This window comes from Mirounga angustirostris, unplaced genomic scaffold, assembly GCF_029215605.1.
Source record: "Mirounga angustirostris isolate CCGP_5_RB_7025 unplaced genomic scaffold, mMirAng1.0.hap1 SCAF_4, whole genome shotgun sequence".
NCBI classification, from domain to species: Eukaryota; Metazoa; Chordata; class Mammalia; order Carnivora; family Phocidae; genus Mirounga; species Mirounga angustirostris.
Window position 1 is genome coordinate 166,468,550 of NW_026991712.1, and position 14,782 is coordinate 166,483,331.

The 14,782-nt window shown below is 58.6% G+C and overlaps 1 protein-coding gene across 2 annotated transcripts; it reads right to left on the minus strand.

Annotated features, from left to right (window-relative positions):
- Positions 1-267: 267 nt before the first annotated feature.
- On the minus strand, positions 268-9,698 carry HCRTR1 (hypocretin receptor 1). 2 transcript variants are annotated; one of them, XM_045898227.2, is made up of 9 exons: positions 9,525-9,698; positions 9,272-9,339; positions 8,049-8,372; positions 7,654-7,832; positions 6,244-6,487; positions 5,702-5,817; positions 3,964-4,190; positions 2,747-2,868; positions 268-1,026 (listed from the first exon to the last, which is right to left on the minus strand). In XM_045898227.2, the coding sequence occupies exons 3-9, from the start codon at positions 8,251-8,253 to the stop codon at positions 836-838; spliced, it is 1,284 nt and encodes a 427-aa protein (XP_045754183.1). In that variant the 5' UTR covers positions 8,254-8,372; positions 9,272-9,339; positions 9,525-9,698; the 3' UTR covers positions 268-835. The 2 variants fall into 2 exon arrangements, with proteins under 2 accessions (XP_045754183.1, XP_054368990.1); XM_054513015.1 differs by lacking the exon at positions 9,272-9,339.
- Positions 9,699-14,782: the final 5,084 nt, after the last annotated feature.

Consider the following 14,782-nt stretch of genomic DNA (forward strand, 5'->3'; position numbering starts at 1 on the left):
AGCAGACAAATGTGTCAAGGATCCAGGTCCTGGGCGTCAGGATTGGCACGGCCTGAGGAGGCGGCACTGCGGGTGCTCTGAATCCTGGCTCGGAGCCCATCTGGGATCCAGTGTGTTGGGGGCGGGGGTGGGGTGGGTGGGAGGTGGTCAGCAGATGACAGCATTCCAGTGCTGCCTGGTCTTCTCCCCTCCCCCAAGCTTCCCCACCTTCTCTCTCACCTAAGCAGCACAGATTTTGTGCAATGACAAGGAAAAGGAACATTCGGTGCCAGGCTTTTAATTACAATTGCTTCAGGCTGCTGGCCTCCATGCCAAACAGCCACACGGAGAGGGTTCTATCACACCAGAAAGCCAACGGGGTCCAGTCTGTGGTGCACCCGGCACCTGGTGAGGCTGGGCTGTGTTCCGACCAGGGAAAGGCTGGACCCAGATTAGTTCACTTGGGCCTCAGAGCAGCTGGGCTTTCGCTGGAGCCGCTGGGCCAGATGGAACTGCCCGCGGGGACCCTTACAGCAGACTCCAGGGAAGGCCTGGAATTGGGTGGGAGAGGGATCTTTGGGAGGAAGGCCAAGCTGCGGAAGGATGATGGGGATGGATGATACCGTGGGGCACAGCCACGCGAGAGGAATGTGATAATCCCGTCCACAACACTTCACAATCTACAAAGAGCTTTCCGCTTTCTCGAGCGTGCTTAATCCTCCCATCAATCCTGCTTAGGAGATCGGGCTCAGAGAAGGGGAGTCACTTGCCCAGAGTTAAACAGGCACAAAACCAGGTCTGGAGCCCCGGCCTCCCACTGCATCCAGCAGTCTCCACGAGGAGGTGGGGCCCTCGCTCAGGGCAGCACAGTGGTGACACTGGTGAGCACCACGTGCTCGGGGACTTTGGAGATGGAGCACCGGCTGTGCAAGGACCAGGACTTGTGGCTGGCAGAGGAGCGGGGGCTGGGGGCCTTCGGAGAGCTGCAGGGACCCAGGCCAGGCAGGCAGCAGGAGAAGGCGGCCTTGAACTGCTCCCGGAATTTGCCTTGGTTGGAGACAGAAGACACAGCCATAAGAAGATGGATGAAGCAGGAAGGGCCTTGGGCCCAGGGACACCCACGCAGCTCCAGCCCAGCTGCCTGTGAGGGGGTGGGAGGGCAGAGTAGAGCTGGGAAGGAGAAAGCCCCAAGGCGACCTTGGCATTGCCAGGGAGAGTGAGGACAGAGGCCCCGGAGCAGTTCCCAAGGAGAGATGCAATTTTCATCTGATTCCTTGACTGCTCTCTGGCTCTGAGCCCGGCTCGAAACGTCGTGTCTGGCTCGGGCCTGGGGCCACCTCTGCCCTCCTTGGCGGGTAGGTGGAGGGGCTCGGACTCACCAGCTATGGCTAGGCTTTCCCCACCTGTGCCCCACAGTGACGGGAAGGACAGCAGCAGCCTGCAGGAGGCACTGTGCTGGACACCTCTGCTTGCCCTCCCCCCTCATCCCCCTCCCCTGCTGGTCCCAGCGCCCTGAGAAGCTGATGTCCTTCATCCTCACTGCGCAGGTGAGACGCACAGAGGTGCAGCGACTTGCCCAAAGTCACCCAGCCAGAAGTCAGGCCCGGTTCTCATTCCAGAGCCCTTCTCTTGAAGGGCAGGACAGAGTAGGGAAGAAGGGACTACCACAGCCAGCTCCATCAGCCAAAGGACACCAAGGAAACCGATTGTGTCTGGAGCAGAAAACGCTCCAGAAATGCGCTTCATTCGCCAGCAAGCCTCTCCAGGGCCCCAGCGGAGGGCCAGGAACACAGTAGGTGTTCAGTAAATGGAGACAAGACAGGGATACCCGCCTCTGCTGCAGCCCTTAGCTCTTCTGTTCTCCGCCCTGAGCTGGAGACTGCTGGCTAGCCTTCGGAGAGTAATTCTTTAGTCTCAATGAGGGTTGTGATATGGACCCCCGGCCCCTCCTTCTTCAGCCTTTTCCCAAAGATTATCATTCCCAGGCTTGAACAGGAATCTGGACCAGTACGTTAGGCCTAGTTCTGGAGCCAGAGGCCTAGTGAGCCACACTTCTGCTGAGCCCAGGTGGGTCCAAGGGTGGAGGTATTATCACCGTGAGCCTGGGAGGTTGCGGGGAGGAGGTGCAGACAGTGGGACAGCGAAGGGGAGAGGCCTGGGGTGGGGCTAGGGGACTGGGATGCCTGGACTTCCAGAGAGGGGAGCAAGAAGGCTGGTATTGGAGGCAGGTGGATCCAGGGACAGCCCCCCACATTCTGGCCACTCTGCCAGTCCGTGTCTAGCTGGGCATGGGGAAACCCTTCCCCGGCCCTGGGTTGCCTCCGCTGGTGACCCTCCCTTATCTGGATGACTTGGCTATGCAGTCATCCTCTCAGCCCCGGGCCCTCTTCCCAGAGGCCAGGCTCCCCTGGAGCCCGTGGTGGCCAGCTGGGGCTGAGTGGAGGTCCCGCTGGGCAGGCACCAGGGGGAGGGGGAGGGGAGCTGGCCTAGCCCCTTCCTTTCCCACCCACTCACTGGTCTGCATGATCTGCACAACTGGATCCTGGGTGCTGGTCAGCTGGTTTTGGCGACTCTGGGGAGGGTGGCCTGTCTCCCACTCAGACCAGGGCTCCTGGGCAGGGCCGAGTCTTCCCCGAATGGGAGTTCACAGAGCCACTCAAGATCCCCAGGCAGGAGCAGGGATGTCCTCTCTGCCCTCCCTTTATTCAGCTGGCTTGGGGGCGGGCCTGCCGCCCCCTCAGTGGCCCTGCCTCCCCAGCCCACTCACCACTGAGGAAGTTGTAGATGATGGGGTTGGCAGCGCTGTTTGCGTACACCAGCCAGTGGGAGAAGGTGAAGCAGGCATAGATGGCTTCTCGGTCGCTGGCTTGGCGGAACATCCCGAACACCCTAGGACCAGGCGGAGGACACTCAGAAACGGGGTAGATGTGTGTGTGTGTGTTCCTGTTTGTGTTGGGCGGGAGTCACTATCCTTATCTAAAAGACAGGAAAGCCAAGGCTCAGAAAGGCAAAGCGAGTTGACCAAGGTCACACAGCTCACAAGTGGCTATCGAGTGCACGAGTTCCCGCTGCCCCTTCTGTCCCACCAGGTGGCCCTTTCCTGGGCCTTTAGGTCTGAGGTCTTGAGCACAGATAGTCTGACCAGGGTGGGTGTCCGGACAGGAACCAGGGTTCATCTGCTCAGTCGCTGGCTATCGGATCCCCTGGAAGCCCCCATCCACTTCCTCATCCATCCTCACAGCAACATGATGTGTCAAGCAAGACATCATCCATTGTTCAGCTAGGGAGGTGCAGAGAAGTGACGTGACATGCCCGAGATCACAGGAAGTGATCCAGGAAGTGGCCAAGCACAAACTCACCCCGAGATTGTCTCATGACAAACAGCCCGCTGCTCTGTCCCGGCGCCCCGTGGTCCCTCACTTGCTGAGCCCCTTGTTCCCTCCACTTCCGGTGCTATTCGTCCAGACACCTGCGGGCCTGCTCCCTGGGTCCCTCCCTTCTTTCAAGTCCCTGCCCAATGCCATTTCCTTGGATGAGCATTTTTTTTTTAACCCTGTATCTAAAAAAAAAAGATTAAAAAATAAACACACAAAACCCCACTAACTCCTGTCACCGTCACTCTCTGTGCTCTTTCCCTATTTTATGTGTCTTCATAGTGGTATCCCTGCCTGCCAGTATGGTGGAGACTTATTTCTCTGTCCCACTAGATGTAGCCTCAATGAAGGTGGAGACTTCGTCCTGTGCGCGTGGTCACTGTGCCCCCAGCCCCCACGAGCTGATGGTTGAGTGAATAGATGGAGAAATTGTCATAATAGCCCCGTAGGCTACAACTGGCATTCTTCATAGTTTACAGGCGAGAAACTGAAGCTGGGAGGCTCAGAGAAGAGAAGTGACCTGCCCCCAAGGCCACACAGTGGGTGAGTCCTAGAGCCCGTCTTTCCCCAAAACAGAGAGAGGCTATCGCCTCTCCCCTCATGCTCTCACCTCTTGAGGATGTTGAGGACACTGATGGGCAGGTAGCAGAGGGCAAAGACCAGCAGCACCACCATCAGCATCTTGGCCGTCTTCCTCCGCGCGCGCATCTGCTTCACCTCAGCCAGGAAGGCCCGGGCCCGGGGCGGGGGCTCTGTGCTCAGGCCCAGCCCCTGGTCGTCCGACTGGTCTGAGGGGCGCTTCCAGTTCCTCACCAGGGCCGACGTGGTGCCAGGGATCTGTCCGGCACACACAGAGAGAGCAGTGGTGGGTGGAGCTCCTCGGGAGGGCCATTCTCCTTTGCTGGGTCCTGCTCCGGGTGGACCCCGGGGCGGGGTGGAGGTGGGCCAAGGGAAGGAACCCTTGCCATAGGAAGGAACCTAATATTCATGATGAAGACCGACACTCTGGACTGGAGGGTGAACAGTGTACTTCCATCTTCCACGAGCTCATTGTGACGCCCCGTGTCACGCCTTCGGGGAAGGTGTTCCTGGCCCTTAGTTACAGATAAAGGAACCGAACCTTACAGAGACAGGAGACTCTTGAACATCCTCTCAAGCTACCCATCCGTCCTCCTCAGGCCATCGCTTCCTGTTGTTGGGGCAGGGGTGCAAGGTGAGCTGTGCCCCCGCCCCCCACCCCGGCCTGTGCCCGACACGGGGGAGGCCTGGGCAAGGAGCGAGCATGTGAGCAGGTGAGTGGCATGGAATGGCCTGGGCCTCAGAGCACAGTCCCTGCCTAGGTCACTGCCTAGAAACCTAGGATGGTTCCAGGCTTCTGGAGAAGCCATAGATATCCCTGAAGCCTGTCACACCACTGGACACCTGAATCACCCCCCAAGAGGGGTGTGGGGCTAGAGTTGAGGAAAATTAGGGTCTAGGGCCAGCTCAGCCACTCATGAGCTATGTGAGCTTGTTCAACTCACTTTCCTTCTCTGAGCCTTGGTCTTCTCGTCTATTAGAGGAGGATAGTGACTCTTGCCATCTTGCCTGGGGGGCTGTCAGGGGCAGATGACAGGTGTTGGTGGCCTGCAGGCTGGCCACGTTCTGGTCTGTATCCTCTCCTTGCCCAGGCACGGGACCCAGAACTTAGTCCCCCTAGTGCCCAGAACCTCTGAGCATTCCCCTCCCCCCCAATTACCCCCCACCCCCCGAACCTGCTGTCGGTGGGTCTATAACAGAGACCAGCGGGCAGCCCCGGAACCAGAAAGGCTCTGCCACTCGTCAGCTGTGGCCAGTTGGCTGCCCTTCCTCAGCATTTGCAAAGGGAGTACTACTGCTTCTTCATTTAGATTGTTGTGAAGACCTTGCGAGCAAAATGCCGAATTTGGCAAAAACACAGAGGTGCTGTTATTGTGGTGCCAACCTGAGCACTGGAATGTCACAGCTCTTCCCCTGGCTGGCTGAGGGATTCGGGAGAAGTTGCTTTGCCTCTCTGGGTCTCGGTTTTCTCAAACATTAAGTTGGGGATAATATATGATGGTTGGGAGGAGGCAAGACTAGCTGGAAGTACATGGTACAATAAATGGCAGCTACTGGTGTCAGAACGATGATTAGATTTTAGATACTGAAACCGGTATTAGTTACTATTCGGTTCCAGGGTAGGCACCAGGGCTTTGGCCTTGACTTCGACATGTCCCTGGGCCTTGCCTCTCTCCGGTGGCAGCCAGGATGGCAGGTTCCGTCTGTCTCCTTAGACCAGTCCCCCTTCCCCCTCCCAGCCCAGACAGTGACACCAGAGTGGGCCTCACCTGGCGGCCCCAGAGCTTGTGGAAGATCTGGAAATAGGCCATGGCCATGAGGCCCAGTGGGGCCAGGTAGGTGATAATGAAGAAGCAGCTGTGGTAGATCTTGGGATAGAGGTCATCTGTAGGGGTCAAGAGATACAAGGGCCAGAGATCCTCCCCTTCTGGGAGCCTCCAGCCTGTTCTGCTTAACAAAGCCACCCTGTCCCATCTAGAGCCGTCGAGCCAAAGCAAGCAGCTGGGCCTCACACAGACCCCATGGCAGAGAGAGCCTGGAGTTGCCCAGCCCAGGGGTGTCCATCCTGGAGGGAGCCCCAGCAGATGTCTAGACTAGAGGAGGCACCCACCCTGGAGGTACCCTGGCTAGATGCCTGTTCTGTGGCATCCAGCGAGGGGTTACCCACCCTGGGAGCGTACCCCACAGAAGCCTGCTCCAAGGGTGTCCTTTTGGGAGATGGCCACCCCGGGAGCGCCCACCCCAGAAGTGCACTGGCAGACATGTGTGCTAGGGGTACGTGTCCCAGAGGTGCCCAGGCCCCCACCATTACCTGGCCAGTGTTCATCACAGATGGAGAAGAGCCGGGTGCGGTTGGCTAGCTCAGGCAGCATGCTACTGCATTCCATGACCGCAGCCTGGGGCACCGTGACGGCCAGCGACACTGCCCAGATTCCCAGGACGGAGCCCCGGGCGCGCCGGGCGGTGCTCTTGAACGACAGCGGGCGGCAGATGGCATACCAGCGGTCCAGGGCGATGAAGCTGAGAGTCAGCACCACCACCGACACAGACACGGCCTGGCCCGTGGGGACACAGCGTCAGGCCTCGTGGGCCCCCCCGAGACACGGGGTGAGCCAAGGGGCTCAGTCCTGAAACGCCAGGCGGCCAGGTGCGGTGAAAATCCTGACTGCACCACTTATGGGCTGTGTAGCTTCGGGCATATCACTCACCTTCTCTGAGCCTCGTCTGCGGAATGGGAATATGTCCTCCACCTGGTGGGATTCTTGTGAGAATCAGTGAAATCACGGGTGGGAAATGTCCAGGTCGAGACCTGGTATGGAGTGGGGGCTTCCCTACTATGAGGAATAACTTACACTTACGGGACCTACTACGTGCCAGGCACTGTTCTCATTATCCTCACAACAACCCCATGGTGCATACTCTTACCCCATGTTACAGATGAGGACACTGAGGCACAGAAACGTTAAACAATTTGCCTGAGGTGCATTTTCTCCCCACCCTGTCTTTATTCCCAGCGTTCCCAGGGTTAATCTGTTGAGTGGAAAATCTTAAAACAATGGAAATCCAAGAGGCAATCTTTCTGCCCAGGGATGCCATCCCTTCCCTGGGCTGTGAGGAAAGAGCCTCCTGCAGGGAGGCAGACATGAGCCTAGGAACAGAGGTGGATGTGGATGCTGCCTTTGGGAGTGAACCCTGCCCTCTGGGGTCCAGGGAGAGGGACGAGGGATGCAGCTGAGGGGCCATTCTGGCCTCTGGCCAGCTCTTTCCACCCCCCACCCCCAGCCCCATCTGGACATCCTGATTCCCACTGTTGGGGGAGGGAAGGCCCTGGCCAGGGTTGGTCTCCTCACACCTGCCCCCTTGGAACCAGGGAGTAGGCTCAGCATGCATTTGTGTCTGTCACCATGGGTTTGTGCTTCTCTCCTCTGCGGTGCGCCCAGGTACCTGGAGGCGACTGTCCGTGTGTCCAAGGGCTGTGTGCGTGTGGGTCTGTGGGTGTGACCAAGAGGGGATCTCTGTATGAGTGTGTGGGGCTGGATCTGTGTCCTCAAGTGTCAGGCCTCACGGCCTGGCCTTGCTAACAGTAGACACGGCAGAGGAACTGAGCCACCGCGTCCTGTCTGAAAGGTAAGTCTGAGGGTCACTGAGGTCTATGCAAGGCCATGGTTTTTTGTCCTTGGGGTGACAGAGGGGTGATGGATGGCACCTGGGTGGAGCTCACCTGTAGATAGGGGATGACCTTGCAGAGGGCATGACCAAAGAGCCAGGACTCGGTGATGTCCACCAGCAGGCTGGCTGGAAGGCAGATGGTTGTCACCAGCACGTCAGCCAGGGACAGGTTGACGATGAAGTAGTTGGTGACCGTCCTCATGTGGTGGTTCCTCCACACGGCCAGGCAGACTGCAGAGCAGGGGGGGAGATGGGAAGAGGAGAAGGAGGTGAAGCCAGGGACAGAGCCATGCCCGACCTCAAAAGTGAGTCTTTTCCCCCACAGCCCCCATCCCCCACACTACCCAGCCAAAGGGAGGTAGGGGAGGGGGGGAAGAGAAGCCAGGCCCAGGACACCTTCCAATCCCCAGGGCAAGTCCGCAGCACCACAGGGATCTAAACACCTACCCAGCGTGTTGCCCACCAGGGCCACCAGGAACACAGCCACGTAGGCAGCGATGAGGACCCACTCATACTGCTTCGGGTACAGATAATCACGCCACAGATAGCTCAGGAACTCGTCTTCGTAGTCGGGAGGCACCTGTGACAGTGACAGTTCCCCGCCGCCAGTGGGGGTCCCAGTCTGGGCCCCTGGGGTGGCCGAGGGCTCCATGAGCTCAGGAGCTGCTGATGCTGCGGGGCATCCTGGGCCCAGCGGGGGAAGGGGAGCCCGGGCCAGGCCTCAGCCCACTTCCTTGCACACAGGTCTCTGGGGTCCCAGCCCCAAACCTCCTGAAGGAAGGAGGGGAGGAAGGAAGACAGAACATTAGGAGTGTGTCAGGCAACTTGCACATAAGCCCCCTCAATTCCCATAGTGCTGTGGGGTACGGTGAACCCGAAGTCGATGGAGAAAGACAGATGTGGCTTGCATCTCAATTCCACGCAAGTTGCTCTTGGATACCTTACGTCTCCCCTTTCAGCCTCGGTTTCCCCATCTCTCCAAAGGAGTAATAACTGTACCTACCTCACAGGGCCGCGGTGAGGCGTAATGAGCTCTAATGCGAGCCAAGTGCTTTACCCAGACCCTGGCAAGGGGACCCGGCTTCAGGGCCGACTCCGGTTACCGTTAGAGAACCCTGTTTTGCAGAAGCTCAGAGAGGTTGAGCCCCTTGCTTAAGGTCACAATGGTACTATGCCAGGTCTGTCTGAATCCCCGAAACACCATAGATTTGCAAGGGGAAGCCATCCCGATTGCAAATGTTCTTTCCTGAGTCAGTTCACGGGCCTGAATTTTTGGTTGAAAAAATGGTCAAGGGAGGCGTTAGAGACCCAGGCCCCGCCCGCCACACCTGGACCCTCCCCGGTAGGACACACAGTGGAGGCAGGGGTGCAGAAAGGAACTGACGACCTCGCTGCGAGAGAGGAGAGCCCCAGGCCCAGCAGCCAGGCCCCTCAGACCTCCGTCCCCACTTGAATCCCCGCGGCCGCGATGTGCCCCAACGGCCGCCAGGGGTCGCTGGGCCGGCGCGCAGGCCGCTTTCTCCATTCATAAATTGGGCCTCGCTCCCCGCCCCTCCTCGCTCGCTCAGACCCCTCCTTCCCGCGGCTGGGCACAGACGACCCCGGACGTGTGTAGGAGGGTTGCCGGTCCCTGGAGACCACTGGGGGCGGGCGAGGGGGCTCCTTCATACCTCCTCCAAGTGCCGACGGACCCAATCCCTCAGCGGGACCTCCCTGCACCTCGGGGGCTGTGGGGGGGCTGCGGGGAAAAGGTGGAGGAACGAGGGCGCTAGGGGTTCTGCGGTAGCCTGCCGGGAGGAGGGCAGAGCCTCCTGGGGACCCTGCCTTCCAGCACCCAGGTTATGCCCGAGACCCTTGGCTCCCGCCGAGGGTCCTTTGGAACCTCCACCCCGGGCCTGGGGGGGGGTCCCCCAAGCCCCGCACCTGTTGGCTCCGGGACCCCGGCGTCCTCGGCTGCTGGTCCCCGGACCTTGCACCGGGGACTCCGCCTCCCTGCCCCGAAGGCCGGGCTCCAGGGGCCCGGGCCGGGGGAGGGGTCCGGGGCAGCCCCCTCCCAAGGCTGCGCTGCCTGGGCTCGCTCGGCTGGGCGTGGGCAGCGGCTCCAATGCGGGCTGTGGCTGGGCGCGGGCTCCGCCGGGCTGCGCGCCGCGGGCGGGGGAGGGGGGGCGAGCGGGAGTGGCCGGCGGGGAGGGGAGCCCCCAGCCGGTCTCCGCTTCGTGTCGCCCAGCCCCAGACCGGGAGGGCGGGGGAGACGCTCATTCCTCCTCTCCTGCCACTTCATGCTTCCATCCCACCTCCATTCATGCGTCCATCCGTTCATTCATTCGTTCGCGTTCACCCGGCATTTATGCGTCCGGTCGCTCGGCGTTCAGAGCGCACCTACTGTGTGCTGGCGGGCCCTGGGCAGCTCCGGAGGGCCACAGCGCAGAGGGGGATCCCAGCTCCACCTCTCCTCGCGGCCTCACCTAGCTGACGAGGATGATGGCACAGGTGGGTCCCGGGGTGAGAGCAGGTGCCTGCACCGCCTCCGGCCAGGTCCCTGCTGCTGCTGGTGCAGCTGGCTCCCAGCGAGGTCAGAGGCCCCCTCGCCTATCTCCCAGCCCCCACCCCACCGTTCTCTCTGCCCCCAATCCTTTGCCTTCATACCTGCTTTCCCCCTCCCAAGATGGATGGTAAGTGGGGGCAGGAAGAGGGGAGCCTGAGGGGCTAATTCAACAAACATTTACTAAGCTGTGTGCCAGGCAATGAGCTAGAATAGTAGGGCTACGGCTGGCATAGCCCCCGCTGCCTGATCTCAATCTTCCCTCCAGTCCAGGGAGGTAGTTGCTATTGACGAGGACACGGGGCTCACATGGTCCAGTAACTTGCCCAAGGCCACACAGCAGACACAGAGCTGGGATTCGGGCCTGTGATCCTCTCCAGGTTTACCCACCTCCTTGCCAGACAGAGGCGCCCGGTCCTCCAGACACGCCCCGGCCGTGGCCAGAGGCAGGAGGCTCACAGCCCAGCAAGTGCACTATGGCACGAAGAGAGCTGGGAAGTGGCCCAGAAGGACAGACTGACTCAGCCAGGGCATCAGGACAGACTTCCTAGAGCAGGAACACGGGGACCTGAAACATGAGAAGGTAGCCTTGCAAGGGGAATTGTGGTAGCCCCAGAGAATTCCAGGTGGAGGACACACAGCGACAGGTCAGTGACCTCCCCCGCCTCTCCAGAACGGGAGGGAGAACCGAAGCTGATCGTAAGGCACAACTCTGTCCCTGGGCAGGATGGGTGATGGGTCACAGAATCCCTGCGGTTCCAGTGCTCCGTCCTGCCCGCCTGGGGTGCTGGCGGAGGTAGGGGAGTGGATGGGGGGACTCGAGAGAGGAGCGCCTGATGTGCGTGCACACGTGTGTGTGCGTGTGTGTGTGCACGAGTGCGTGTGCATGTGTGTGACTGCACTTGCACGTGTGTTTATGTTTTCCTGTATTTAGGAGTAAGGGCTGTGAGGGTGTGTCTAGAGAATCCAATGTGTGACTGTGTGTGTGTGTGTGTGTGTGTGTGTGTGGAGGGCTGTCTGTCTCTCTGTGTGTCTGCGGTTTGGGCTTTGACTAGTGTCGGCTCCCCTGGCGTGTACCCCTGTGCGCGTGGGAATGTGCGTGTGGGCACGCCTTTGTGTCGCCGGCTCTGCGACTGTGCGTATGTGGGACTGGGTACGTCTGCCCCCACAGCGATGGCTCATCTAATCGCCCACACTCGCCCCCCCAGCTAGAGCTGTGACTGTCTGCCATGTCAGGGCTGGGGAGGGGGCTGCAGCACAGAGTGGGATGGCGGGCAGACCGTGGGGGACACTCAAGTGACAGCGGTGTGAATGAGGTGCGGCTGCTAAAGCGACAGGTACAGCCCCACGTGTGTCTGCGTGGACAGTGGGCGTCAGCGGAGCCCAGCCCAGAGTTCGGGGTGCCATAATCCAGGGCCTCCCAGCCACCCTGGGTTGCAGTGAGCAAGGGGCTCCCCAGGCCCCCAAACTATTATACGTGGGGTGCACGAGTCATGGCTGGGAATGCAGTTTCACGGAGCCAGTCCCGTCTCCCCTTAAGAGGGATCCCAGGGACCAACTCTCCCTTCGTCCTTAGGTGCCCCAAAAATGGCTACTCTCCAGGATGAAGGTCCGGAGTGGTTCCTTCTACCCTGAGGCAACAGATACTTCTTCCTATCAGATCCTCACCAGGGAGGAGGCTCTGGGCCCTCAGGTCCCTCTGGTCCTAAGTCTGGCTCCCTCATTCATGGCCTGAGGGTAGGAGAGGCCAATTGTTTGGTCTGCGTAGATGCTCGGAGAAAACCCCGGGATCCCAAGAGGGGCTGGTGATGCTCTGGAAGACCCACAAGGGTGCGGTGGTTGGGTCCCTGAGCCCAATAGCACCAGTCTCTGAGAGCTCCTGGCAAAGCACCAGTGCCCACGAGAGGAGTCCAGGGACCTCCTGTCATCCATCTCCAGGCTGGGCACTCGGCCCTGGCACCTTCTCGGCCCAGGGAGGCCCGGCCTGAAGCCTTTGCTTTGCCTGAGCTGTCTGTCAACTGGTGACACATGACCTCTTTCCTGGAACCAGCCAGCCCCGGCCTTGTTGATCTAATCCTGAACCTCCGAGCCCCAGGTCCCTGTCACATCCATCTTTAAGTGCGATCCCCTGGCACTGGCCCCAGGTGCTGCCCCCCCATCCCTCCCAATTCCAGTGTGACTTACAGTAACCTCTGTCAGGCTAGGACTAGAATAATCAAAATATAATTGGGTTTTCAACTTGCTAAAGCTGCCACAGGCCTGGGTTGTGCATGGGAACACTCTGAGCAGGGCAGAGGTGCCTTTTAGAAGAACAGAAATCAGAAAACAAGCAGAGGTGTGCAGAGAGGTGAGGGGCAGGCCAGCAGGGGCTGGGTTGTGGGCCTGGAATGGGGAACTCTGAGGGCCTAGTCTGGCAGGCCACTGAGGAGGCTACGGTGTTTTGTCCTCAGGCCCAACAACACTGGCCTCTGGGAGCTCCTAGCAAAGTGTCACACCCACGGGAGGAACCCAGGCCACATGTCCTCTGTTTCCAGGCCACGTGCTCAGTCTTTGTGCCTCTTCTCCTCAGGAAGGGCTGGTCTTCCTTCAGGGTATAGGTGGCTTGAAGAGGATGGACGTCCGCTGAGAGAGCGGGGGGCGGGGGGCGGGCAGCGCCCAGAGCCAGGCATCCTTGGGGGCTTCACAAGCTACTGAGCATCTTCAAGCTGGAGCAGGGGCCAGAGGGCAGGGGCTGGAGACAGCAGTCTCTGCTCACTCACTCATATATTCACTCAACAAACACCGACGGCGCGTAAGCTGTAAAGAGGGGGGCCCTGCTGCTTAGTCTGGGGAGACCCCCAGGTGAACAGACGGGTGGGGGTGGGTATCATATGCATTAGAGTGGGAGCTCGTGGCGTTGGGGGTGGGGGACGGGATAGGACCGGGGTCAACAGTGATAGTGCATGTGAGCCCAGAGATAACTGCCCCCCTCCCAGTCTGTTGAGCCTTGTGTTGAAATGTGATTAGAAGCACAGGCTTTGGGGCCAGAAAGACCTGGGTCAGACTCCCAGCCCTGCTGCGCGCTGCTGTGTGATCCGGGACTAGGCACTTCACTTCTGTGATAGGCTGGGTAGTGGCCCCCAAGGAGGTCCGCATTCTAATCCCGGGAACCGGTGACATGCCACCTGGTGAAAGGGACTTTGCAGACGGGGCTAAATTCGGGCTCTTGCGATGGGGAAGTTACCTGCGTTATCCAGGTGGGCCCGATATAATCACAAGGGGCCTTGTAATAAGGAGACAGGAGGGGCAGAAAGAGCAGGTGTGATGGCAGAGCAGAGGTGGGAATGATGCCAGGAAGGTGGCGGGCTCTGGAAGCCAGCAAAGAACAGACTCTCCCCTGGAGCCGCCTGGAGGAATTCACCCCACCGATTCCTTGATGTTAGCCCCCACTGGACTCATTTTGGATTTCTTTTTTTTTTTTTTTTAAGATTTTATTTATTTATTTGAGAGAGAGAATGAGATAGAGAGAGCATGAGAGGGGGGACGGTCAGAGGGAGAAGCAGACCCCCAGCTGAGCAGGGAGCCCGATGCGGGACTCGATCCAGGGACTCCAGGATCATGACCTGAGCCGAAGGCAGTCGCTTAACCGACTGAGCCACCCAGGCGCCCTCATTTTGGATTTCTAACCTCCAGAAATGTGGCAAGAAAAAAACTTGTGTAGTTTTCAGGCCCTAAGTTCGCAGTAATCTGTACAGCATCCACAAGAAACTAACACAACCTCTCTGAGCCTCATTTCACTGGTTTTAAGACGCGACCACAGGATCCTTTGGACTGCAGAGTTGTGTCAGGATCACTGCGGGCAGGTGCAGCAGGCACCAGCAAGACGGAGACTCACATTCATACATACCCATACTTTAATTTAATATTTCAAAAAATCAGAGTGGTCATCATGGGAAAAATCAGAGCTTTGTCAGTCGGACGTCCTTATGCTTATTTTGTCATTTGGGATTGTTTTTATTTTGAGTCACATATTGGTGCAGGAGGCTGCTAATGAACTTAAATCCTAAAATTATAAATAATATTAGCTATAAACAATGATCACGGTAAATGTGTGCTGGTGTGATTATTTTGATAGAGGAACACACAAGGGGAAGGAAAAGAAGGAGAAACCTGATCTTTCTAGGAGGGTGTGTGTGTGTGTGTGTGTGTGTGTGTGTGTAGACTGGATAGTTTTGTTTTAACTACGATCTGAGTCACCAGACATTTGAGGAAAGTCTTTAACAGGACAGAGAAAGAGCAAGATAAACAGAAAAACGTTCCAGAGGCAACTTGGGCTGGGCCTATGAGGATGAATAGGAATTCACAGATGGGCTTTGAGTGGGACATGTTGGGCAGGAGTGGGAGAGAAAGAAGGGTTGGGATTCCAGGGAGAGGGGATAACATGAGCAAAGGTGAGGGGTAGACATGGCCGAAGGTCTGTTCAGAAATAGAAAGGTGTGTGACAGGCTGGCCTGAATCTAGGCTGAGGAGCTTGGACTCCATCCCAAAGGCAGTGGGGTCCCTGAAGGGTTTAAACAAGGTTGTGATATGGACTGATTGGCACCCCCGCCCTCCAACTTAAACACGCTGTAAATGAATAAAAAGTATATTTTTCTTGTAA